Source organism: Penicillium rubens, assembly GCF_028828025.1.
Source record: "Penicillium rubens strain IBT 27055 chromosome Unknown utg000003l_segment0_segment0, whole genome shotgun sequence".
NCBI classification, from domain to species: Eukaryota; Fungi; Ascomycota; class Eurotiomycetes; order Eurotiales; family Aspergillaceae; genus Penicillium; species Penicillium rubens.
The window spans coordinates 472,821-497,295 of record NW_026890601.1 but is presented as its reverse complement, the minus strand read 5'-3'; the positions used below and the strand labels follow the sequence as shown (position 1 = coordinate 497,295).

General features: G+C 48.0%; 7 protein-coding genes across 7 annotated transcripts; all 7 read right to left on the bottom strand.

Annotated features, from left to right (window-relative positions):
* Positions 1-381: 381 nt before the first annotated feature.
* On the bottom strand, positions 382-3,750 carry N7525_006382 (cation-translocating P-type ATPase; the record flags this gene model as incomplete). Its single annotated transcript, XM_002569088.2, has 4 exons — positions 382-933; positions 999-3,063; positions 3,134-3,399; positions 3,514-3,750. 4 exons carry the CDS (start codon positions 3,748-3,750, stop codon positions 382-384), a joined length of 3,120 nt encoding a protein of 1,039 aa, XP_002569134.2.
* Positions 3,751-5,976: 2,226 nt separating this feature from the next.
* N7525_006381 (RTA1 domain-containing protein) lies at positions 5,977-6,931 on the bottom strand (the record flags this gene model as incomplete). Its single annotated transcript, XM_002569090.1, has 2 exons — positions 5,977-6,683; positions 6,745-6,931. 2 exons carry the CDS (start codon positions 6,929-6,931, stop codon positions 5,977-5,979), a joined length of 894 nt encoding a protein of 297 aa, XP_002569136.1.
* Positions 6,932-7,482: 551 nt separating this feature from the next.
* Positions 7,483-8,582, bottom strand: N7525_006380 (zinc-dependent alcohol dehydrogenase family protein; the record flags this gene model as incomplete). Its single annotated transcript, XM_002569091.1, has 2 exons — positions 7,483-8,009; positions 8,072-8,582. The coding sequence occupies 2 exons, from the start codon at positions 8,580-8,582 to the stop codon at positions 7,483-7,485; spliced, it is 1,038 nt and encodes a 345-aa protein (XP_002569137.1).
* Positions 8,583-9,285: 703 nt separating this feature from the next.
* Positions 9,286-11,304, bottom strand: N7525_006379 (fungal specific transcription factor domain-containing protein; the record flags this gene model as incomplete). Its single annotated transcript, XM_002569092.2, has 1 exon — positions 9,286-11,304. One exon carries the CDS (start codon positions 11,302-11,304, stop codon positions 9,286-9,288), a length of 2,019 nt encoding a protein of 672 aa, XP_002569138.2.
* A 758-nt stretch (positions 11,305-12,062) lies between these two features.
* On the bottom strand, positions 12,063-12,929 carry N7525_006378 (uncharacterized protein; the record flags this gene model as incomplete). The annotated part of the gene is made up of 1 exon (XM_002569093.2): positions 12,063-12,929. One exon carries the CDS (start codon positions 12,927-12,929, stop codon positions 12,063-12,065), a length of 867 nt encoding a protein of 288 aa, XP_002569139.2.
* Positions 12,930-16,377: 3,448 nt separating this feature from the next.
* sclB (uncharacterized protein) lies at positions 16,378-17,657 on the bottom strand (the record flags this gene model as incomplete). Its single annotated transcript, XM_061213706.1, has 2 exons — positions 16,378-17,395; positions 17,446-17,657. The coding sequence occupies 2 exons, from the start codon at positions 17,655-17,657 to the stop codon at positions 16,378-16,380; spliced, it is 1,230 nt and encodes a 409-aa protein (XP_061068137.1).
* A 3,407-nt stretch (positions 17,658-21,064) lies between these two features.
* N7525_006376 (ATP-dependent RNA helicase DBP10) lies at positions 21,065-23,806 on the bottom strand (the record flags this gene model as incomplete). The annotated part of the gene is made up of 1 exon (XM_002569095.1): positions 21,065-23,806. One exon carries the CDS (start codon positions 23,804-23,806, stop codon positions 21,065-21,067), a length of 2,742 nt encoding a protein of 913 aa, XP_002569141.1.
* Between the last annotated feature and the right edge of the window lie 669 nt (positions 23,807-24,475).

The following is a 24,475-nucleotide window of genomic DNA, read 5'->3' as shown; positions in this document are numbered from 1 at the left end:
GGGCCGAATTTGACAATCTGCAGGTGCCCAGTGGTCGGGCATGATTAATAAGTGAAACACATAGCCCTACCCTCCCTCGAGCCCTTGGGAATCACCTGGGCATCCACGAAGACCTTCGGCATGTTAATGTCGTTTGGAATAAAAGGCTGGGGTGGGCATTAATTAGCAACTTTCACCATTATAGGTTGTAATGTTGGCAAGCTCCAAAGCGACCACGTAAGAGACAGCATTGCGAACAGAGCCAGAAGATGCAAATCGTTTATTTGTTCTATGAAACAAACGGTGTTTTCCCTTATATTCTAATAGCGACTGCATATTGCATGATAATGAAAAGTTTCTACCATTAGCACCGTGCACCCCATTTCCTTCGCTAAAACAGCGCTAGACTATCTCCGAGGGAGAGCTTTCATGCTTTGCTTTCCTGGATCTTCTGAGAATGATACGCTTGGCCCATTTCCAGCTTTCCACACCGGCGAAAAATAAAACAGTCTCGACACCAACTATGCCCCATTCCCATGATATACCAGAGTGCTTGAACACATCATGGTTAATAACAGGGATATAGACAACAGGGAAGACCAAGATAAAACCTGCTATGATAGCCCAAAACAAGAACTTATTCCGCCACACATCGAACATCCACTGGGTGAAATACCGCTTCGAGTCTGGTTGCATCCGAAAGAATGATCGGCGCATATCAACCATTTCCCATGCAAGAAATAGGGCGAACCAGGTAAGTGAAATAAAGGTTGTTGCGCGTGCACGAAACACAGGCTCGCACTGTGAATTGAAATCTCTATTACAGTTTAGGCCAAGGTCACCGTCGCCGAAACCCCACATCACTAGTGAGAATGACGAGAGACATAGCGCGGCCATCCAAAGGCCATAAACAAGGATATCCACGATCACCTCCCATGTGAAAATTCCTTTTTTCTGTGAAGGTGCCTGTTAGCTATTCCGAAAAGCTTGGATATGGGGGATAAAAGGATAAAACGCACGCTTTGCGGAGGCCGATCCATGATGTCCGGAGCAGCGATTTCCATACCAAGCCCCATGTCTGGTAGGCCAGAAGTAATCATGATAACCCAGAGAATCTCCACTGGTGATAGTGGAAAGACTGACTGGTCACTTTCATCCTTAAACGCGAGGCCAATTAACAGAGTACATGCCTGGGCGACATTCTCTGATAGTAGGTGAAGTACAAATCTTTGGATATTGTCGAAGATCCGACGACCTTCTTCGATTGCGTTTAGAATAGATGCGAAGTTATCATCAGTTAGCACAATGTCCGAAGCATCTTTAGCCACATCCGAACCGCTCTGTCCCATAGCAATCCCCACATCCGCTTTTTTCAGGGATGGAGAATCATTCACACCATCTCCTGTCATTGCGACAAAGCGACCGCGCCTATGAAGTGCGTTGATCATGTTGACTTTGGTCTGTGGCGCACAGCGGGCGATGACTCGTGGTAAAACAGGAAGGGCGTCAATTTCTTCCTCAGATAAGTTATCGAATTGGCTGCTAGTAAAGATCATAGCCCGTGCAACATCTGTAGCCACCTGCTGAAGATCAGGTAGTATGCCCACCTGCTGAGCAATCTTTTCCGCAGTTCCAGGGTGATCACCCGTTAACATATGCACTGATATGCCTGCGTGGTGACATAGCTCAACAGCTCTAGTGGACTCGGGTCTAGGTGGATCGTAAATCCCGACCAAGCCTAGGAAGCAAAGATCTTTTTCGACCTCCGCCCGGTCCTCCGTATCTGGAGCAGCATCTCTCTTCGCAAGGGCGAGAACACGAAGGCCCGACCGTGTTAGAGCTTCCATGTTCTTCATGATCTGCTCACGATGATCGTCGGACAGGGTACTCGGCGGGGAGCTTTGTTCGAAGACAGATTCAGAGCATCTCTCTAGGATACGCTCAACAGCACCTTTGGTGAATGCCACGGACTTTTTCTCGGCATTATTCGTGTAAACAACGGTCATCCGCTTGATATCCGAATCAAACGGAAACTCCACTTGCTGCGTCCATTTCGCATCCTCGCCTTTGGTCAGGCGGTCGCGGTCCCAAGAAAATCTAGATGCAAAGACTTGGATGGCAATCTCAGTTGGCTCTCCCCGAGCATGCCATTCATTGCCCCTATCGCCCTCGTCGTCTTCGTGCTTCTTCTTGTAGACATGTGCTAAATTGGCCAACGAGCAGACATTGAGGTAGTCTTCAAGCTCTTTGTTGTCGGCCAGCATTTCTTCAGGCTTCTTGGTCTCTGCAGCCGTCTTCTCCTCAACAATACTCCTTGGAGCCAGTGCCTGGAAGCTGATTTCTCCAACTGTCGGGTTGAATGGTTCACTACCTCCCTCGAGAGAATAAGTTCCCAGTGAAGCAACCCACGCCTGTTTCACAATCATTTTGCCCTGTGTCAACGTGCCTGTCTTATCAGAGCAAATGTTTGTTACCGCTCCAAGCGCCTCCAGAGAGCTTAGTTTTCGGACAATAACATGGCGCTGCACCATCCGTTTTGTCCCGACTGCCATGGTAATCGTGAGTACTACCACAAGGCAGGCAGGGATCATACTAAGCCCTGTCGCGACAGCGTAGAGAATCACCTCATTATTGTCCCTCCAGTAGTTGGCGCTCATCACCACAATAGCAAAGACAACTGCAATACCGAATAGACCAACTGCCAGCCAAGACAATTTTCTTTGTAGAGGGGTCCCAACATTCACCCCGAGGAAGCGGCCAATTGTATCAATACCAGTTAATGCCCATGCTTGAATATGCCATCGCTTTTTAGTCTCGCCACTAGGTCCACGCTTCACGGGTCGGCGTTTTTGCCCGCTAGCACGTAGTGCCGCAGCTATCTTTCCGATTTCTGTATCCATACCAGTTGCAATAGCAATCCCCCTTGCTCGCCCTCTCGTGACAGTACTCGAGCTATATGCGATATTCAGACGATCACCAGGCCCTGTATCCTCGTCGAACGTTGCTTCGGAGTCCTTCTGAACAGGTAGAGATTCGCCCGTCAAGAGTGCCTCATCTGTCTCGAAATTGACCACCTCGATCAGCCTGCTCGTTACACATCAGCACAAATTCTACCTCTCTATTACAGACAAGGGGTAGCAAGCAGCAGCCGTACCTCAGATCAGCCGGGATCATTTCCCCTGTCTTCACTTCAACAATATCCCCGGGGACGATGTCAACGGCAGGAATGATAGCCGTACTGCCATCCCTAGACACCGTCCCGCTGGGCGTTGTCAGCGATCGCAGAGACGACATTGTCTTCTCAGCCGCGTACTCCTGGAAGAAGCCGACGACAATATTCAACCCAATAATACCAGCAATAACGCCGCCCTCAATCCAAGACTGGATGCCGAAGCTGACGGCCATTGCTAAGATCAAGACCTGCCAGCAAACAGTTTTAGAATGGCTCATTTCTGATCTTCATTTTTCGCAATGTAAGAGGCACGAAGCCAAATTTTGTTAAAGCAAAAAGTAAGACAAACAGGCTGAACTCACCAGCATCATCGCATTCGCGATTTGTCGCAGTAGTATTTTCCCAATCGAGATTCCTTCGCCCTCCTCCAGGCGGTTATGTCCGTAAGTTTCCAGACGTGAACGAGCCTCAGCGCTTGTCAGCCCATCGTCTGCGTCCGTCGAAAGTTGTTCCAAGACTGCAGTATAGGACAAGCAGTGAGGAGGCTGGCTCAGTCCTGGTCCTCCGGACTTTTCGGTCTCTTGACGTGATCCATCCATTGCTAGCCAGCTCAGTCTTTCTTTTTACAGGCTGCCAGCTTATTATGGGAATTCGTAAGTGAATGATTGCTTTCCCGCGATAGCCATCTGTAAACCCCGTGGTTTGAGAAAACTTCAGTTAATGTCCCTTTAAAAACAAAAGCTATGCCTAAAAAAAAAATTCTTAAAATAAACCAGGGAAAAAAGAAAGGGAAGTCCATGCCAAGGCTCGTAATCATACTGATATCATCACTCATTCAAGTATAGAGCTCTGCTCTTGTGAGAGCCGTCAAACTTCCTTGGTTCCAGGTGACTTTCCCCGGTTGAAGTGGGTCGGGTCACAGACCACCTCACAAAGATGATTGGCTGACCTTGAAATTAAGTGCGTAGATGCGGGGCAGGTTACCCTGGCCCACTTTATATGCGCTGCTTGCTCTTGAAGACTACCCATGTAGGTAGGTACCTACGTAGGTAGCTCTGTAGAACAAGATGACGTCAAGTACGGCAATATTACAATAAAGCCAATCAAGAAAATCAGGAAAATCAAGATAAGGCATGTAGAACAACTGTATCCTAGCTAGTAACGAGATCCTTTTTAACACCAAAATGCAAGGCTGACGCTCCTTGTTGCTTTAGCATTGAACACCCAATGGAAAATCAAAATTCTGAGTCTCAGCCTGGTACATCTCCCCTATTGAGCAGCATTAGAAGTACCGAATAACATTTCCCTCAGGGAGAATCATTGGATACTGCTTCATCGCGATCACACCCGTCCTTCTATGCATGGTCTTCGTTACCTTAAAGTTGCAAGCTCCCCGACGGGCGCGCTGCGAATTTTCAGACTCAAATTCAAATAACAGGGGCCCTGGCACATCGGCCTCCTATCGAAGAAGCCGAATAAAGACACTATCGAGAACAGCTTTGAATGAAATACCCACGTACAGAACTGGGGACTTCCCCGGCAGCATAACACGCAGCGGTACCCCCGACGTGGAAAGAGGCATCACCTGCCAACAGACCAGCAGCAGTCAGTCCAGCAGGACATTCAGTCCAGAGCTCGCCGATCAAAATCTCGCATTATCGAGGCCGGATGGCTCGGTAGGTGATAGGTGAATCCATCCATCATTCAATCACATCTAATTCTCAATAGCACGCTTTATGCGGAAGCAGCAAGTCGACCTGTGCAGTCTGCTCTGAAGATTTCATGGGGGGACAGCTCCTACGGAGTCTTCCCTGCCGTCATCAATACCATGCGGAATGCGTAGATGGCTGGCTGCTCAATATATCAGGATCCTGTCCTCTGTGGTATGTTCGGCATGGATCCTTCAAATAAATCCTCAGGGAACTCAATCGGTTCTAACTGGCTTGACTTAGCCGTATGGACGTGCACGATACTCGAAGTAGTAAAGAGACCAATACGCAGCAAAACCTCCCTATTCAACCTCCACGGGCGGTTATCGCGCGGCATCCTTATTCGTGATGGAACCTCCTTAGAATACAATAACGTATTTCACAAGCGATCGGTGTAGTCCAGAACACATAGTAAATGCGATAAAATACAACTTGATATCTCAACAACCACGCTGTTATTTAATTCCATTGTCATTCGATAGGAATCGATAAGAGTTCTTAACAGTATATATCAATTTCAAGAAAATCGAAAAGTTGGATTATCATGGTATGGAAAATTACAGTGCTAAAACCTATAAATATATATTTGCAATCAAAAAGTCATAAATATTTCCCAAACTCCCTAGAGAGGTTAGATACCACCTAAAAAGCATAGGTCTTAGAGGAAAAGCCCCTATAGACCACCGTTATTAAGATATCAAGTTGTAGTTTATCGCATTTACTACGTGTTTCGGCTGTACCGCTCGCTTGTGAAATATGTTGATTAAGTCTCAAAGGCTTTCATGACCTAGTACATACGACCATAGGGTGTGGAAAATAGGGCTTCCCGTCCGCTCAGCCGTACTCAAGCCACACGCCGGTGAGTTAGTAGTTGGGTGGGTGACCACCAGCGAATCCTCACTGTTGTATGTTTTTTTTGGTTGTTCTTTTTTATAGTTCTTTTTATAATAAGCTATTAGAAATGCGTAACGAAAAAGCAATAAAAAATAGAAAACCTTAGGAACCCATGCGCCATCATTTAAGACCCCCAAATGCAACGGCGAAGAGAGGAAATATCAAAGGTGAAACAGCAATCAAGATAGTGACCAGCACATTCTAGGCTGCCATCATCCATGGCTAATACCGAGTCAACTCAATATCCGGCACCCGATTCTCACCCGTCAGAGGCTCATGAAAATCAGCTACCTTCCTCACTCGACGGGCCTTTTTGATGAGGAGACCGGGATGATAGACAACTAACACAAGCATAGAAAAGAACATAAGAAACCCATCAAAAACATAGATATACAACTCTTTTTGGTTGACGTCTGAACTCTTATCCGCCCCGAACTGAATCGTCCGAACAAGATTTCGAATCATCAATGCAAAACAGGCAACATACAAAGCCAGCATGTACCGCCGCCAATGAATGTTGTGCATGATCGAAATCTCGGTAGGGGTTTTTTCAAGTCGTCGCTGCAGTGTTGCTGCAATCCAAATGAAGAAGGCAAACACAGCTAGGGAGAAGATCAGACCTGCTAGAACGACCTTCTTACCGATGGCCATGACATCCGGGTCTCCGGTAACTTGGACACCCGCACCACCTAATTGCGTGCAGAACGTGAGTACGTCATTTAAGACGAAGATGACTGTGATTTTCTTAGGGGTCATGCTGGCTAGATGTTCGGCGCCGAAGGAGCGAATGATTCGACCGAGGACCATGTAGACTGTTGCAGCGATGAGAGGCGGGGCGCAAAGGATGAGCATTTCTTGGAGGGCCCATGAGCCAATATCCGTTCTGTCTTTGTGTGATAATGCTCGGCCGTAGTATCCGAATACTTCACCTGGTTAAGATTGTGTTAGCCAGGGTTCCAATCTAGCACCTTAAGGACGGGGGAATAATACAAACACCTCCCAGAACAAGAGGAATAAAATATGCAGCGCGATATGGAAACATCAGGACAATATGGACGATCGTCATGATGCCGAACATGGCCATGAATGCGTAGCCTGCTGTTTCGGAGGGCGTATATGGGTAGAAGACGACATAAGGTTTGGACCCGTTGACACCGGGGTGGAAGTCGATATCCATTGCGAAGGAGTAAAATTGGCAGTAAGAATTAGCGGATACTCTACAAGCGGAGGAATTGTCAAGCCTTTATGAGACGACCCGCCTATTTTTAAACCAAGCTTGAACGCCCTGTTCCTTGACGATCTGTGGTCATTGCCTGATTAGGAAATCTTTGGAACGAATACGCGTTGCTGCGGACCCACCCGATCCATGGATCCATGGATTCGTTCCATGCTTATCTAAAACATACAGAGCGCGTCCCGTATTCCGTACACGGAACAATATAGGTTTTTCGGGTATAGACTGTTGGATTATTTGCTTGTACTATTTGCCAGCGCAGCGAAACAAAATTAACGCGGTGCTATCACAACGTCCTCTAGTCACCCCTTAACAGTTGGCAGCGGCAGGATTCACAGATAGTTATTGCTCTTGAATAGTTTTCACTGTGGAAAATACTTCGGAAAATCTTTAGTCACGACCACATGCGGACTTCCCCAATTGCTCAGGCAACGAGCAATAAGATGACTGCTCGAATTCTTCTTTTAAATAGTCAATTTGCTAGGACTGCGCATTTAGAAGTCAATGCAGACCTTCCCAATGTGCTGGCCACTGGCAAGATAGTTCAACGCCTCAACAACCTCATCACGACCAAACTTGAAAGTCTTCTCCACCGCCACAGAAAGATTGTGCAAACCAATGAACTGGGCCGCATCCTCCATTTGCTGCTTTGAGCCGACCATGATACCACGGACGACAGCTCCTTTGGCCAAGGCAAGACCAGCAACATCAGGCATCTCCTCTTGCTTCGCAGCAGAGAGGAATCCGATGACTGAAATCACACCACCGAAAGCAATAGCATCAAGCGACTGCTTGATTGTTCCGGAGCCACCGTTCTCCAGAATGAAGTCCACGCCCTGTCCGTCGGTGATCTTTTGGGCCTCGGCCGCCCAGTCGGGAGTTGTCTTGTAGTTAATCGTGTAGTCAACATCGTACTGAGCTTTAACGTGCTGGAGCTTCTCATCCGAAGAAGATGTGATAATGGTCCTAGCACCCGCAGCCTTTGCTAACATAAGACCGGTGATAGACACACCACCCGTGCCTAGATAATGGAGATGAGTTGCTGTTCTCTGCGTGGGTGAATACGACGGATCTTAGACTCACCCTGGAACAGAACTGTCTGTCCTGGCTTCAAGGGGTTGTTTCCATACAACGAGTTCCAGGCGGTTGTACCCGTGCAGACCACACTGGCCCACTGAGCGTAGCTGAGCGTGGAGTTTGCAGGGAGCTTTACAACAGCTTGGGCAGGAACTGCAATGTATTCCCTCAAAACACCGTCCACCGGCCCACCCAAACCGTTTCCCCAATCCTTTATCGGTCCGTATAATGTAGTAGGGTCAAAGGAGATAATAACCTTATCGCCACGTTTAAACCCAGAAACACCCTCTCCTGTCTCGACGATGTCACCGGCCGCATCAGAGCCAGGGACCACCTGGTCCTTGACTGGGAACGGATATTTACCGGTTGCGATAGCTATGTCTCGGAAGTTCAGGGACACACTTTTGACTGCAATGAGCACTTCATGCTTGCCAGCTGAAGGGATAGGCTCTTTGGAGTGGACGAGGTTCTCCCAGGAGCCCTGGGCAGTGAGTCGGAGGACGTTTTGTGTGGCCATTTTCGTGTAAAATTGTATGAACGATAATCTGAATATTGGGATATATAAAAGCATCCAGCAATGTCAACACACCTTCTTATATACTGGCCATCTGTTAATTTCTACTCCACGTCAAAGTCTATGTTCCACTTGTAGTGAGGGGTAGAAATTCACAGGCAAAAAAGACTCCGATATTTTCCCCGAATTATGACAAATCTACCCGGACAGCCCTGGAGTATGGAATACATTACAATATGTTCCCGATTGAACCCAGATATCCCACTGTTTCAGGTTCAAAGATGTGCGCTCGCTAAGCACCGTTCATCCTCTGTACAGGTCGTGATGCCGAGAATATTCATACACCCGTTAAATCGCTCAATCTATCTGAATTCAGAGAATCATGGCTAGAATACAAACTAGTACTGGTGCCATGGGGCTCATTAGTGTTAGCTGCTTAGACATCATACCCCAGGAAGGACTCTCTGATTCACCTGAACCAGATTCTCTTATTTGTGACCAGGCGTCCTGAATTTGGTTCGGTGGGCAGATGATGTGAGCCCTACAAGTTGGGATCCGCCCAAAGAGCATCGAAATTGCTGGGACGGAAGCCCAAAAAGAAAACTTTTCGAGGATATTGAGAGAACGTTGGATGCCGAGGTCAAATTTCTGTGTAGAGTCATATTTTTAGTTCTATACGAGCCTGTCGTAGATCCAAACGAGGCAGCTAAGTAGCAGAAAGACACGGCGCGGGTAATTGAGATTCTAGAATATCAGCAACAATCGACAAGGAGGCCCCGATACGATGTACAATCTCGAAAACATGGCTGGCGCCCGATACTTCTGCCCATAGCCGAGCTGTGGAAGCCGCGAGACGGTTAATACGAGTTGGCAGATCTTCGCGATATTCCAGCGTCTCTTGTAGGTGTGTCTCTTGAATCAGACTTGTCACCATAGCAAGCAGCTTCTGCTCATCTTCACGGAGTGCTGTCATGCCTCGGATGCTAACAGCTCTAGCAATTTCTTGCATCCACCTAGTTAGGAGAAAGGCACATTCGAGGCTGCATATCGAGTGCTGAATGCTCCAGTGCAGGCTTTGGGTCCGTGACAAATATGGAATGCCGACACGGACCGGGATGCTGAGAGCGTGAATGCACTGTAAGACTGCCCGGTCCAATGATGGAGAGCGGGAAAGGCAGATTGCATCGGTGCTAGTGAAGATTTGCTGGATGCGAGCAGGATCACCGGAGATGAGGTCACGGCACGACCCTAGGTTGGCATTAAGTCGGATGTATGCCAGGCGTAGCAATGCGGTCGCATTGAACCCAAGTGGACCCTTCGGTGAGCAAGGATCAAGTGTTGATTCGTAAGTTGCCTCCCAAGATGATTGCCAAGATCTCAAGGCCATCTCCATTGACTTCAGAAATTGCGGGCGCATTGCGGAACTATCTTGGGGAAGGCAAGTGGCGGTTTGGTGCTCAAGATTGACCTTTTGGACGAGCCCGTGTACGAGTACATAGTTCGAGAAGGCCGAGATAGCACCATAATCAGATACACTGCGGCCCTGCAGTAAACGATCCAGTGTCATAGTGAAAGCATGCTCACGAAGAGACGAGACTTCGCGGTAACGTTTCCAGTCTGCCTGTGATTTTACCTTCCATTCTGCCTCGCAGGATGGCAAACAGAGCGCGACGTCTTGGTTCAGAATCAATGGCGGGACATTAAATGCGATGCTGTGAAGATTAAACAGGATGTAGGCGACGAGCAAGGTACGTCTACGCTGCTGGTGCGCAACCCAGGATGTCCATGACAAGTCCATATCAGTGGTGTCATCCGGTTGGCTGATCCCTATTTCTCGCACAAGCGCTGCGAGCTGGCTTCCCATCACCAAACTATCATGAACAAGCGCTTGCTCTCCCCAAGCACTTATGGCCATAAGAACGATGAGTGTTTGGGCCCTTTGTAGACGTGTATGTGACTCTTGCGCGTCGTGGTTGCTTGAACTTCCAACTGGCGCATCGGAACCCTTTGATGGGGAATGCCTATTCCCTGTTATATCCACAGATGCTGGGAAGCCAAATCGCATGCTTGCTATGGTGCGGCGCCGGCGATTGTAAAAGCTTCGGTCCAAGAGACATCGGGCGGCATCGTACAGTTGATAACCTTTCGTGTGTTCGAAGCGATATAACGCGCCGCAAGCGGTCAGCGCAAGAAACAGCTCAAGCTCTATGTTTTGCGGGTCGAATGTTGCCGGATGAAGGAAAGGTAGGTGGTCATGGAACCCACAAAAGTATCCTTCAAGGTAACGAATGAGGGTGAATTTGGAAGGAAGCTTGAAATCCGGTAAAGCCGACTTATTTTGTGCCACCTTTTCCGAAATCTGCCTGTAGGCCGCAGATGATAAAATCCAAGGGCATGCTACAGTGTCCGCTTCTGCGTCGAGGTTGCTATTGTGCAGCTGGTCATCAGTTGAAGGGAATCGTGGTGGAAGTGGCGGGTTCTGGGGGGCTGGTGACTGTGTAGGCGCCGAAGACTGGACCTCCTGAGGCAGTGTACACTCTGCCAAACCCGTTGTGGGTCGGTAAGCTTCTTGGATTGCAGGCTCGTCTTGCGGGGGAAACTGTTGGAAAAGATCGCAAAGCGAGATATCTGTGTCCAAAAAATGGGACGGGACGATGTCGTTGAAGGAAAAGATATCTGTGTTCCAGGGGTCGAGTTCATTTGGCACTTCAAGACCAAGGCCCATCTGATAGTAGGAGTCATGAATATTAGAAGAATTCACAGGAGCATAGGTTTCAGGCGAGAGTAAATCTGCGTCCTGAGTCTCCACGACTGATCTATTGTAGATCGGACTGTCCCTAAAGTGTGTGCGTGGGTCCGATATCAAGCCCCCCACGTCCTGTTCTTGGGTGTTGGGGGTGTTATTAGGCAATGGGGGTTGATTTAGGGCATCATTCGCCGCAGACGGTTCTTCAACACTACCGGGGGAATGGCACAGTCGTCCGTGACGACTTAGAAGGTCTCTAGGAAGCGAAAGTTAAATATAGCTGAAGATATTGATATTGAACGATAGCTCTTACTGTCTGGAAAATGAGCGACCACATTGACAAACAAATGGCTTCTCCTGAGTATCTACAGCTAAGTTAATATGGAGGAGAATCGAGGAAGTGTCGGTACGAACGAATACGCTCATGTCTCTTCAGGTGTTCTAACCGCTTGAATTCTTTCTTGCAAAAGCGACATGGGGCCACCTGCGATTTGGGTCTCCCTCTAGCCATGGGGGAGGGGCTTATGGAGGTGAAAATGCTATGGAGGTGAAAATGCGGGAGCTGCATTTTCGTCTCCAACAGATTACATAATTTGCCGCACGGTCCACGGGTCCATGGGTCCATGGATCGATCCATGGATGGATGCCACTTGACTATTTCGGTAAGGAGTTCAGCACTTTCAGAATTATACTGGTGAAATATCACTCCAATGTATTGAATTAAATAGCATACAGAACTATTCAACCTGAGTTTCGAACACCTTTTTTAACGGCCACTCAATCCACTGACGAAAGTCCTCATGCAGATACGTAGAAATCCCCGATAGCATATGTTCGGCCCAGCCATCCATAAACCAGGCCGAGTCCATATACTTCAGAAGCACAGCCCAATGTGCTAGTATTACAAGGATATGTGGCTCCTTCTGCTCTAAGGAGCCAATCCTCTCTTCAGAAAGACGGTAAAACCATCCCATTACAAGATCCATCAAGTCCACCCCAGAAGACCCGGCAGATCGTCTCTCGTAAACCTCGCGCATGATTTCGAGAAGATTTTCCATAACAGCTAGGTGTCTACCACGGGCTTCATTATCGGTGATATCTCTCTCAATGAGTTGTTTGACTGCTTCTGTGTGGATGGTATGTTCGTGCAATTCATCGCGCATCGCGGCTGTCAGGTCCCGACTCTGATCATTGGGCCTTAGCTCGAGAACCCCACTGAAGACTTTCGCACGGTGAGATATGACAATCAATCGCACTCCGCGCATAAGAACCACCCACTCGGCCGGTCCGCTGTCGCTGAAGATGAGGTATTGTCCTGGCCGTGGGCCTCTGCCGAAGTATATAAAACATATCATAACGGCGGACATGTATACTCTCTGGCAATTGTCGGCGTTCAGCTCGGAGAACACGCTTGTAACTGATCGGACTCCGAAACTAAAATGAACGTCGGCTTGTTGGATGTATTTCTCTTGGAGGTATGGCTGTTCGTGGGCCAGATGGAGGGCAGATAGAGCGAGAATGAGGTGTAGGATGTATGGAAACTCAATCCCCCATTGCACGAGGGTTTTTTGCCACATAGTCTGGAGATCCGGACTAGACGTCATGGTCTGGTATGTGTCGATTGTGTAATGGTGTAGGAGTTGAAGGTCGGCCAGGGAAATGGTGCTGGTCAAGTCCGATGACAGGCTACTTTTTATTCCAGTCGACTGGGTATATTGCGGTGGCTGAATCTTGGATAGTTTGAAAGAGTGTTTGACTCCGCCTGCGGAATGGCAATAATTTCGGTGTCGACCCCGATGCCGCTCAGTGGCAGATCCTGGGGTTTGTGATCCAGCTGACTCTGAAGTGTCATGATATCCGCACTCGATCCGATGGCTTGAACAGTTGGAGCAGGCTGGTCTTTTTTCGTCGCACTGAACCGAGTCAGCTTTGGGTAGCTCGATGTATCGTTGACGGAAACAAAATAGCGCTTGCAGTATTCCCAACATAGTGATGATAGGCGTGTATAAAATATGAGAATATGGTAAGTTGAAAATGTGTTAAGGCACAAAGTGAGGTGAAATAAGGTCTCAACTGAAAAGGATCTGGGAAATACAACAGCAATAGTCTTACCTTTATGTGACGTTTCTTGCAATTGGCGCAACCTAGCCGCGACTTCCGATGCGTTCGCCGAGCCTTAATGGGCTTTGCGTTAGAGAGATCGGACTCCATAGACCACGCGAAGGCGCAGTAGAGCGACGTCGTATTCGTTTTGGGTAGTAACTATGATGCGAGGGACACTAGATATAGACTACGTATTGAAACTGGCAGCCTAGAACCGACGCAAAGATCGATACATCTATCGGTGATTGGTCTCGTTCTTGCCATCTTAGGTTATTGAAAATAGATTTTGGGAGTGCGAATACGTAGAAATTTCCTATTTGAATTTAGCGTACAACGAACCCACAGATGCTACCAGAGGCCCACTAAATTCGACAAATTGGAGCACTGTTCTTTGTTTTTGAATGAGGAAGAGTGATATGGAGTGGAGCATCTTATGACGTGAATGTGGAATTCCTATTTCGCTTATGTTGTAGTTCCATTGAAATGCTGTCTATTATGTCTAGTCACTTCTTATAGTGCTTTGCTATAGCTTCTCCAACAAAGTGTGAGATAGCTTATACTCCAATGAAAGCTTAGATCTTGATAAATCTAGCTATAAAAGCTTAGTTCTTGATGAAACTAGCAAAGGGGAAAGAGGAAAAAGAGGGCCTCATAACCTGTTGAGGCTACGAAGGAGAGGAAAGATGGAGATGAAGAGAGGTGATAGATGAATCTATGGAAAGACGCTGGTATATAAAGCAGCTGTATGACTAAGATGCAAAGAGCCAAAAAGCTCAGTCTGCACACAGACAAACGCATACCCTGCATGGACTGCATGCCAAACAGATACCCTGCGTGCAGTGCATGTCAACAAGAAGGAACCTAGAGAAGTCGATACAACTTGCGTAGTCAGAGGCAAGTATGGTTAGAAACGCTCAAATTCATAGAAATTGTCGGACTGTTTGACATACGACGTGCTATGGGATTCTGCACCCTCATTACATACGTCCGTTCTTGACAATATATTTGGCTTGAAAGCGAGAAACAAGCACGCTGAGAAAGCACGACCAAGTCAAATGGCATGTCGCTTGCGAGGAGAGGCTGATTCTTGGACGAGACAACATATATGATTGGGTTGCTCCGGGGGACAGATTCGTGGAAAAAGATCATCCCTCTTCTGCCAAAGGAGATGCCATCTGATTTGGTCGTGCACTTTCTCAGCGTGCTTGTTTCTCGCTTTCGAGGCACGCGTCTTGTCACAGGTGATGGAAGGGACGTGTATACCGACTATGGTAGTATAGATTATGTAGGAATGGAGTGAGGAATGGAAAATGTCTATGGGGGGAAGGGGAAAGGTCGACGGGAGGAAAATGGAGGGTTTTTGTCCCTGGAAGTCTTTGTGTCTCACCTAGCGTTGTTTGCCTGGTGAACTTCTCATGCATGATACCGCCTTGCACGATACTTCTGGAGCCTAGTGATCTGATTTATTGGTTTATATTGAGGGTTTTGTTATTTGTTCTCTCACTCAACATTGATTTATTATTCTGTCAAAGTGAAATACATAATGGAGTAAGATGTCGGTGATATATATTATTATGAAGCCGTAGTAAGAATGACATCTGGATAATTGTTCCTGACTACACTTTACCACGAATAAGTTACAAGCCATTGCAATTACAACATTACTGACATCCGTCTTGGTATTTATAGAAAATAATTATTGTACATAGATTTCCGACAAGTCTCAAATCTCAATACTGATCGCATGCATCAACTTTGCTTTAAATGAAACATTGTGGGCTATAGATTGAACAACTAATGAAATACTATAACAAGCACTAATGGTGTAGTGGTAACATATAACACTTCCAGTGGTCTTTCGACTACAAGTTATGTTGTGCCGGGGGTTCGATTCCCTCTTAGTGCATTCTTTTTATTTTTTTTTCATGGTCGTCAGGATTATGATATCATTGCCCGACGGTTACTATTGCGCTCAATACGATTTGGTTTCAATCGTTATACCTTCGAAGCACGCATAATTGACACAAAAGCGAAAGCTGTACGGAGTATATACTCTATCCATCTATATGCAAAAAAGAAGAATAAACTCCTCCATCACTCTATAGAACAATGATATAGACCCCGTTGAGACTGACATAGAAAGTCGTCTTTCAGTTCCTACATGTACCTAGGTATGTACATACACTTACACATGTATACAGATAGCTACAACACGCAGACACAAAGCCAGAAAAAGCCAAACCAAGGTGAAAATGACATTCATACAATTCATTCATATACGCCAAAAAAGAAGAAAATAAAGAACAAAAACCAATGCAAGACCACCCCCATGTTCGCCGCGAAACGCCATGCCATGATATCCTGGGGACAAAAAATCGCGCATCAACTATAGGGGTACTCGCGAGAAGGGGAATCAAAGATCGACAAATGAGATGCAAGTGACAAAAGAGACGGAGATATGACAAAGGAGATAGATGGTAGACAAAGAGATCCTCAACTAGCCCCTCTTCTGTTTTGTTCAGAGACAAGCTAATCGGAGACACCCGTCGGGTGATGGGATGGATGATTGCAAATGCAAGACCAGAACCAGGAAACAATGCGGTTGGGATATCCTGGCAAACAACATAGGAAAAGCCGAAAAAAAAAGAGGAAAACACCGGGAAATGAGAACGTATGCTTTTCATGTCCTGCATTTTGGAAAACAAGACGAAGAGAGATATGGAACGGGATTAAACCACGAAATGAAATGATGAAATCAAACTGTCCATCAGGTCACTTGCTCAGTGCTCGCACCGAAGGACCCGTAAACGGAAATGATAGGTCCCCATAGGCCCTGCTACAGGGGACTCAACAGTATGGTTATACAATACAAGGAGGAACTCCAGCCTCCAATGAGTATCAACGTCAGGTTGCAGATGTGATCGAGAGAAGTGCAGTTATCAGCCGTTATCAGCCGTTGACCATATCATCCAAAGCCATCTTGCGCCGTTTGATCGGTCTGTTATCCTGGCCTTCAGCTTCGGTACTGGGTGGCTCAGCCCTCGTCATGGAAGGCGAGTTGGCAGATGGCATCTGGATCGGGGATGGCAATTCCACCGGCCCGAGGTGGCGGGGTGTAGGGTCCATAGTTGCGCTTGTTATGGAGGAGGAGCGTTGGTGAGGGATGGAGTAGTTGAAGGCTGGGCCTGCGGATCTGTGGAGAGGTAGAGCGCGGGGGTCGTGGAGAGGTTCTTCTCGGCCCGGGAAAGTCCAGTTCATTGGGTATGGGTCGCTCAGGCGATGGACATGGTGGGGAGGCGGTGGTCCGGCTGTGGCCTGGTGGATTGGAGGGAGCCGGACCGGGGATTCGATGTTATATGGGTCCCGAGGTGATAGCGATACTCGTGGATCATTCGTTGGGCGGATAGGATTGCCAGGTTCAGTATACGGTAGAAAGGGGATGCCGACGGGTGGCTGATGTTGAGGGGGTGATGTTGGCGGTGGTAATGCTGGGACGCCGTATGCTGGGAATCGCCGCTCCATGCCACCGGGCATGGTGTTGACTTTCAGGGCCGGATTGAACCCTGCCATTGGCATGTATGGTGAAGGTACATGTGGATGTGTGGGTACTGTATGCGACGGCGGTCCAGATGAAGAGAATGGGCGTCGAATCATACCCCCCGGGACGGTAGGGGATGGGTCCATAGGCCGTGTCAGAGGAAATACCGAAGCCGACCACCGATGTGGTGTCCGTACTCCTGAACTCATATCTCCCAATCCCTGTAGATCCGTCATGGGCCGTAGTTCTCGTGAAGACGTGGCCCGGTGCATAATGGTCCGCCGCGGGGGCATGGTTGGTTGGGCCTCTGCAGGAATAGTCGGGTTATCCAAATGTGTGGTATAGGACCTAAGGGACGAATCCTCTGCTTTCAACGGGGGTCGCCCTCGCTTCTTGTGCGTGACATCCACACATGTTGACTTTTTACCCCTGCTCGTTAGTTGCGGATTCCACGGTTGGGGGATTTTCTTCACACTTACGGCTTTTCCAGCAAGTACACATCGTCGACACGGACGAGCTGGGTCACATCCAAGATGCTTTTTCTTGCAATTGACACAAGCCGATGCCACATGGGCTTTTGTGCGTCGGGTTGATTTCTGTGCCAGTGAGCGACCTGCGGGATGCGTTGGGTCCAGTGTTGGGAGTGGACATGGCGGCGCTCCTGCTCCTGCTCCTGGCAGTGGAGATCCATATACCGGCCCCTGCTCGCTATACCCCAACCGTGGTAGTGGCTCATTAACCGGTGCTTGCGATAGATCCAATTCAGACACAGCAGACCGCTCAGCCGTAACTACAGGAGAGGAAGGATATCCCCGAGGCTTGCTCTCTGCGGATAGCTCCGAGGGTTTTGCTGGAGGGGATCCAGACATAGATTGATGGTGTAAAGGAGCCCGGGGGCTACACCCTCGAGCATTGGGAGACCAAGATCGATTCAACGGCCGCTCTGGGCCCTGGTTGAATCGTTGTCCGAACTGGGGGATAGTGAGGCTCGGAGGGTGAAGCACGAGTGATTGCATCGGGTGTCGGACAGGAAAGGGAAAGGGCCCCCGGGGGCAAATGCTTCTTTTTCTTTTTCTTTTTCTTTTTTTGGTTTCTTTTTTCTTTTTCTCTTTTTCGTGCTCCCTCTTTTCTTTTCCTAGATGCTCAAAGTCACAAATAGGGACTAGATTTTGCGGTACTTTGAGGCAGCATGTCTGAGCCAATAGATCAGGGAGTACCTAGGAGAAATAGAAAGCGCGGTGTAGGGAGAAATATACCAAGGTAGAAAAGAAATAAGTCATCAAAGGTCCAATGCCGAGAACCCAAGCTTATAATCAATGGAGAGATCCGCTATTGGAGGAGTCAGAAAATAGACTGCATGGGAGATTTCTAGATGACAGCAGGGCACAGGGTTACTCATACGCATGTCTTCCCAGGGCGACTTATTGCAGGATGGCGGTCGATCATTGAGCTAGGATCAGGTAAAATGTCAAAGCCCCCCCCCCGCGCCTTACCTCTTGATCACACGTCCCACGTTCCTTTGTATTTTTGTTAAAGGAGAGGGAAATGTACGGGAAAGGGAAAAAAAGTACACTCGTACACCCCCACTATGTTCCCAAGGCGTTCGATAGTCAGAACTTGGGAAGAGATTGATGTGAATTAGAGAGTAGTGGTCAATGCAGAGACGCTAGTAAACTGATAGACTTGATCTTCACCAGGTAGATCATTGGGGAATAATGGGTTGAACGGTGCCCCTCCTTAGGCTCCTGTCTTTTGAGTTGCTCTGTAATACGGAGTAGATGGGAGCTAAAGAAAGAGAATAACTATAGAATACCGTTTTTCCCTCCCCCCTCTCTTCCCCCTCTCCTATCTGGACCTTTGGGGTGGCTTGCCCAGGTGCATTAACCAGACTGTCAGTGACACCCCTCAAGAGCGGGTAAAAAGGGAAGGGATTGGATTCCACTAGTGAAAGGAGAGTTCTTTTTTTTCCCTTAATTGTTTTTCTTTTTTTTTTTTTCTTTTTTTTCCCTTTCCTTATTTTTTCCCATCCCGTTTGGAGAGGGGCAGTGTATACCAAATCAGGACTAAGCAAGGTGGAAGATTGACGGATCGACGTCGGTGCCCGCAGCCATTGCCAATAGTCGACCTCGGCGTTGGATGTGCATTCCGAGTATGGAGTACGACAGGACAAGTACGTGTTTTTCTTTAATCTAGAACATATAACATGGGAGAGTATGTGCGGAGTACGGAGTACATAGTACATAAGATAGTAACCTGCCTAGGTAACTTAATGGTTTCTTGTTAGGGTTGCAGTCGGGGTCTGCACTATTACCTTTTTACTATAAAATGTTCTTTTGACTTGTCTTTGATGTTTAATTTCCATTTAATGTTCCTAATGTTCCTAATTTTCCAATTTTCCAATTTTTAAGCCAATTAATAGTCCAGAATCCAAATATTTCGACTCCACAAAATCTCCAGGCAGTTCAATGATCTCTCCCGCTTAAACCCTTTAAATCCTCCTAAAAACCCTTAAACCCTTCAACCCTTCTACCCTTCTACCCTTTTAGAACACAATTTCCCTTATTCTCCGATCCCGGGAAAATCATGGTACCTAGGTATGACCGAATCTGACCGAATCCTTTGGCTTTTATGCTCCGTCTAGGGGTTACTGTTACAATCCGTAGATCAGAGAAGAAAAAGGTCTCACAGGGTTTGGACCTTCCAGTCGGACAACTGCAGGTCCCTTTTTTCTCCTTTTTCTCCTTTTCGCTTTTGGGTATTTTCTGGAAATAGATTGCGTGATACACAATAATTACCTAGGTAGTTTCCTGTGATACCCACAGTTCTTTTTTCTCTGGACTCGGACCTTTCGAATAGTTATCTGTATGGAGTAGATAAAGAGACGGTCTTAAGAGGCTAGGGTTCAAAAGAAACAATATCTCGGTATCTACTTTATTTTCCGGGGAACCCAACAGAGATGTGGCTGCAGCCTTTCTGCCGCCGGGGGCGATCACATTCGATCACATTGCCCTTTGCTTCTGCGCGTGCGCATTGCTGACGATCATCCCTGGCTTCAGAACTGCAGGATTCCAGTGTCTACATATTAAGAGGGTACGGTACGGGATATGAGAGAGTACGATACTCCGTGCCCTTGCTATTGTCATATAATATACCTTGTATAGCATATAGTATACGGAGTTCAGAGACAATAACAACAATTCATGTATAAACTCGGCAGGATCCGATAAGACTAGGGGAAAAGGGGTGTGGAACATGCGGCACGCGGAGCAGCAAGGGGTCTGTCACCCCGTTCATGCAGGATTAAATAGTCTGTACAATTATACAATTATACCGGTTGATTTGGGAATCGGCCAATTATAATCATGTTCATTATTCGTACTATCTGTACTATATACCCTATTCAGTTTAACTCGAGAACTCCTACCCCTCCCGGTATAGTGTCGACAAGTGGACTTTATTAATTTGTCAGGGTAATAGACTAATAGATTAATAGATTAATAGACACTATTTATTATTTTATTATTTAGTCTTTTACCTATAGGTAATTAATGATCAGATCAAAATTCGCCGATTTCTTAGCGTTAAATAGTCCCGGTTAATACGGAGATTATTCGGGACTGGGAATTCTCCTAGTCTCAACGTCAAAAATGACAATGTCGATAGTCTGGTCTCTACGGAGTACGGAGCATATAGTCTCTAATTACCTTTAATTCAAAAGTCGGCAATTCTGCGAACTACCCGGGCATTTCAGATGAACATCCTCTAAACGGTAACCTAAAGGGGTCCGAGTCCACTAGGGCGTGATTGGGCTGATATCACATCTTGATCACTGCCCACGATGCACAGTTTAAACGTGATGGCCTGCATGGCCAAGTTCCAATGTTGAGTTGGCCAAATTTTCAATCTGTCTTCGTACAGCATCGAGTCTAGGCTACACAACTTCCTCCCATGTGGTGAACTGGACGGTTCCTAAATCCTGGATTCATACTCTGGACGACTACGGAGGGACTGAGTAAAATCTCCGAACACAAATTGTGGTATCTCTGCAATATAGACGTCTATTCTACAGTAATTTTTTTTTTCCATCTCCCTAATCCATTACCGTTTCTTCGACGGCCGAGCATTCTTATCGCGACGCTGTAGCTTCTGCTTCCGCGCCTTGCGAATATCATCCGTAGACCGAAGCTCGCTCTTTCCACCATACGCCGCACCACCAAGTTTCTCGTGCTGGCGTTCCCGCGCTGCCTCGTTCTTCTTCTTCATCTTGTCGTAGTCGCCACGTAGAGGATCAGCCCGCTTAGGCGCCCGGTCTTGCGTGTGTCGGAATCGCCCACTGCTCATGCGCGAGGTGATGTTGTTCGTAGCAGGCGTCTCGGCCTCGCCAACACGAGGCATCCGATCCACGCGCTTCCCCTTCTTCCAGGCTTGGAAGCGACCGCTGCGGAAACTGGCCGCGATCTTGGCTCCACTCTCGCCGCGCACCAGTCGGCTGCCCTTTGAGCCGTCCTCGTCGTTCTGTCGCGCAACGTACTTCTTGTGTCGCTTGTCCCAGCGCATGATGGAGCGCGCTTCGCCGAACCCGCGCTGGCCTTCGTCGCCGTTGAGGTCCATCGTCGCGTTGCGCGAGTCGCTGGCAAAGTTCGAGTTGGTACCAGAGTGCACACCGTAGGCTTTGTCTTCGGCCATGTCGTTGTTTTGAGGTGTGTAGCCCATGAAATAATCGGGGTTCTGGAATGCCGCGGCTTCGTCTTTCTTCTCTCCTTGCTTGGGCTTGGAGTTGTAGGATGAGAAAGTGACCTCGAGTTCATCGTCCGATGCCTCTGACATGTTCTCGCCGGCTTTCTCGGGGATATCATCGTCCTCCACCTCACCCTCCTCGCCAGGAGTGGGCATTCCAAGTGCTGCCATCTCGGCCTCTGCTTTGGCATCCGCCCGCTTTCTCTTGTTCTCGACGGTAGTGCGAATTCGGCGAATGGTGTCGACGGCCTCGTTGTCAGCTACTTTGCCGCCTCGTCGGTTGTTCGCCTCGAAAATCGTTTCATGGGGTCGGTAACCACCAATGCGGGCCAGCATACTCTCTCGCTCTACCTCCCTCTGACTGGTTGCGTCGTTGAAGAGCGGGTGAATCTCAGCCCAGTGATCAGAAGAGACAACCTCCTTTGCCCGCTTCGCACTCTCGGCGGAGGCCGAATTGCGGGTGCGTAGGTATAGCTTCTCTCCCTTTTGAGACACTTGCTTTTGTCCGAAAATATCTACATCATCGTCGAGCACCTTCTGCACCCATTCGCAAGAGCGAGAGATAGCCTCTCTCGACAGCGTTCCCACGACAACATCCTCTGCAAAGTTGAGATCAGTGCCATATTGACGACCGAGAACTAGTCTGCGTCCCAAGAACAGCTGAAGATCCAGAAGATACGGGGCATCTTTGTCGCGAACAAGACTGTAACTCCAACCCTTTTGACCGGCACGGGCTGTACGACCCACACGGTGAATGAAGATCTTGGGCTGTGATGGGAAATCGTAGTTGATGACGTTGGCAAGGACAGGAATATCGATACCTCTGGCGGCCACATCGGTGACGACCAGGATATTTGAAATGCCAGATCGGAAGTTTTGGACATGGTGATTACGAGCAGTCTGATCCAGGGAACCATAGGCATAGGAGGTGGCAAACCCTGCCTCAACGAGAAGAGAATAGAGGTAGTCGACGTGGTGCTTAGTTGCGGCGAACACGATGGTTGAGTGCTTGGTAGGTGACTCCTTGAAGCCGCTCGGGAGACGGACATCCGATCTCTTGCGCTTCCGTGAGGGATTCTCGGCTTCTTGGCGTAGTCTTACGCCAATATCTGTTTCGCCGGTAGGCATTTTGATAATGTCGTGCAGAATGTGTAGTAGGGCACCTTCTTTGTCTGATGACTTGATAGCAAAGAAAGCATTTTGTAGATCAGGCGAGACCTTATTTTCCGTATCCAGACGAATAAGACTTGGCTCTTGCAGACCAGCGCGTGCGAATTCGACAAGTGATTTGGGCAATGTAGCGGAAAAGAGAAGAGTCTGGCGGTTGGTGGGGAGGCCGTGCAAAATCTCGGTCAACTGTGCGGCGAAACCCATTTCGAACAGTCTGTCGGCTTCATCGAAGACAACATACTTGATGCTGGAGAGATCCATGTCCATTTCAACCTTCAAGTGCAGGAATCGACCGGGTGTCGCGATGATGATATCGGGGTTGCTAGCCATCATGCCGAACTGATCTTCCAGACTGTCACCACCAATGAGAAGCACCGATGTCAAATTCGTTCCCTTGCCCATCTCCTTAACGACCTTCATGGTTTGCAGAGCCAATTCACGGGATGGGGACATGATCAGAGCACGTGCACCGAACGTGGTGCTGTGGCTCTTCAACTTCTCAATCATAGGAATAACGAACGAGGCAGTCTTTCCGGAACCAGTTCGAGCCATGCCAACCACATCCTTATCGTCCATGATCACGGGAATAGTCTTTCGCTGAATCGGGGTAGGCACGGAAAATCCTTTGCGGGTAATTGCTTTCAGCAGAGTCATGCTGAGACCCATTGCCTGGAAACCACCTCCCTTCTTCACAGTACGGCCCTTGAGGTTTGCGCCCTTCCGGTTGGCGGATGCCTGCGAGTTCGCAATGAAAGCTGCATCGCCATCGTCTTCGTTTAGGAAGTCAAGAGTTTCGTTGGTATCGGGCTTCTGTGGCTTTTTCTTGAGGGGTGGCTTTGCGCCGTCATCGGAATCGCTGTCATTTTCAAAAAGGGATTTTGTGATGTCGAATTCGACCTCCGACTCTGCAGGAGAGGCAGCACGGTGAGGCATTGTTGCGGTATGCTGTGAGGCCTCGACTGATATGGAAATGCAGTGATAAGCGTTAAACCGTTCGGCCCTTCAATGGCCGGGGTGAAAGTGGAAACACAAAGAATTTGCAGCGAGTAACTATTATATCACAAAAAACAAATCATCGACTGCTCAAACTTCAGACACCTGAAGAAAAGTCGAGTCGCTTATCTCGCTGTCTTTCTGTCGCAAAAAAAAAAGTTGAGAGAATCGCAGGCGGTGAACCCGGATCAACTATCGCCCGCGTGCAAACTAAACAAACATAATCTATACAGTTTGTGCTGAAGAAACATCATCACAGAAACCGGAAGACGTCGTAGTCTCCTTAGCGGTCTTTCTTGGTAGTCTCTTCAGGTAGCCAATATGTACCCAAACTGTGGTTCGAATCTCCAACGGTCCTGGGTACGCAGTTCAGTGGGATTAAGGCGGATTGGACATGTCTTTTTGAAAAACTCAAGGTAATATATAACTTCACCGATTGGAAGGTGCTACTATAGAGCAATTGATTGATTTAAAGTAAAAATAGCCTATATCAAGCCTGAAACTGCGAACGTAGACGGCTGCATGTATAAAGTAGAGAGCGCAGTCCAATCCGGGGGGCGGTCTATACTGGCAGAACACGATCCCCGCGACGCGTGCAACACGCTCCCA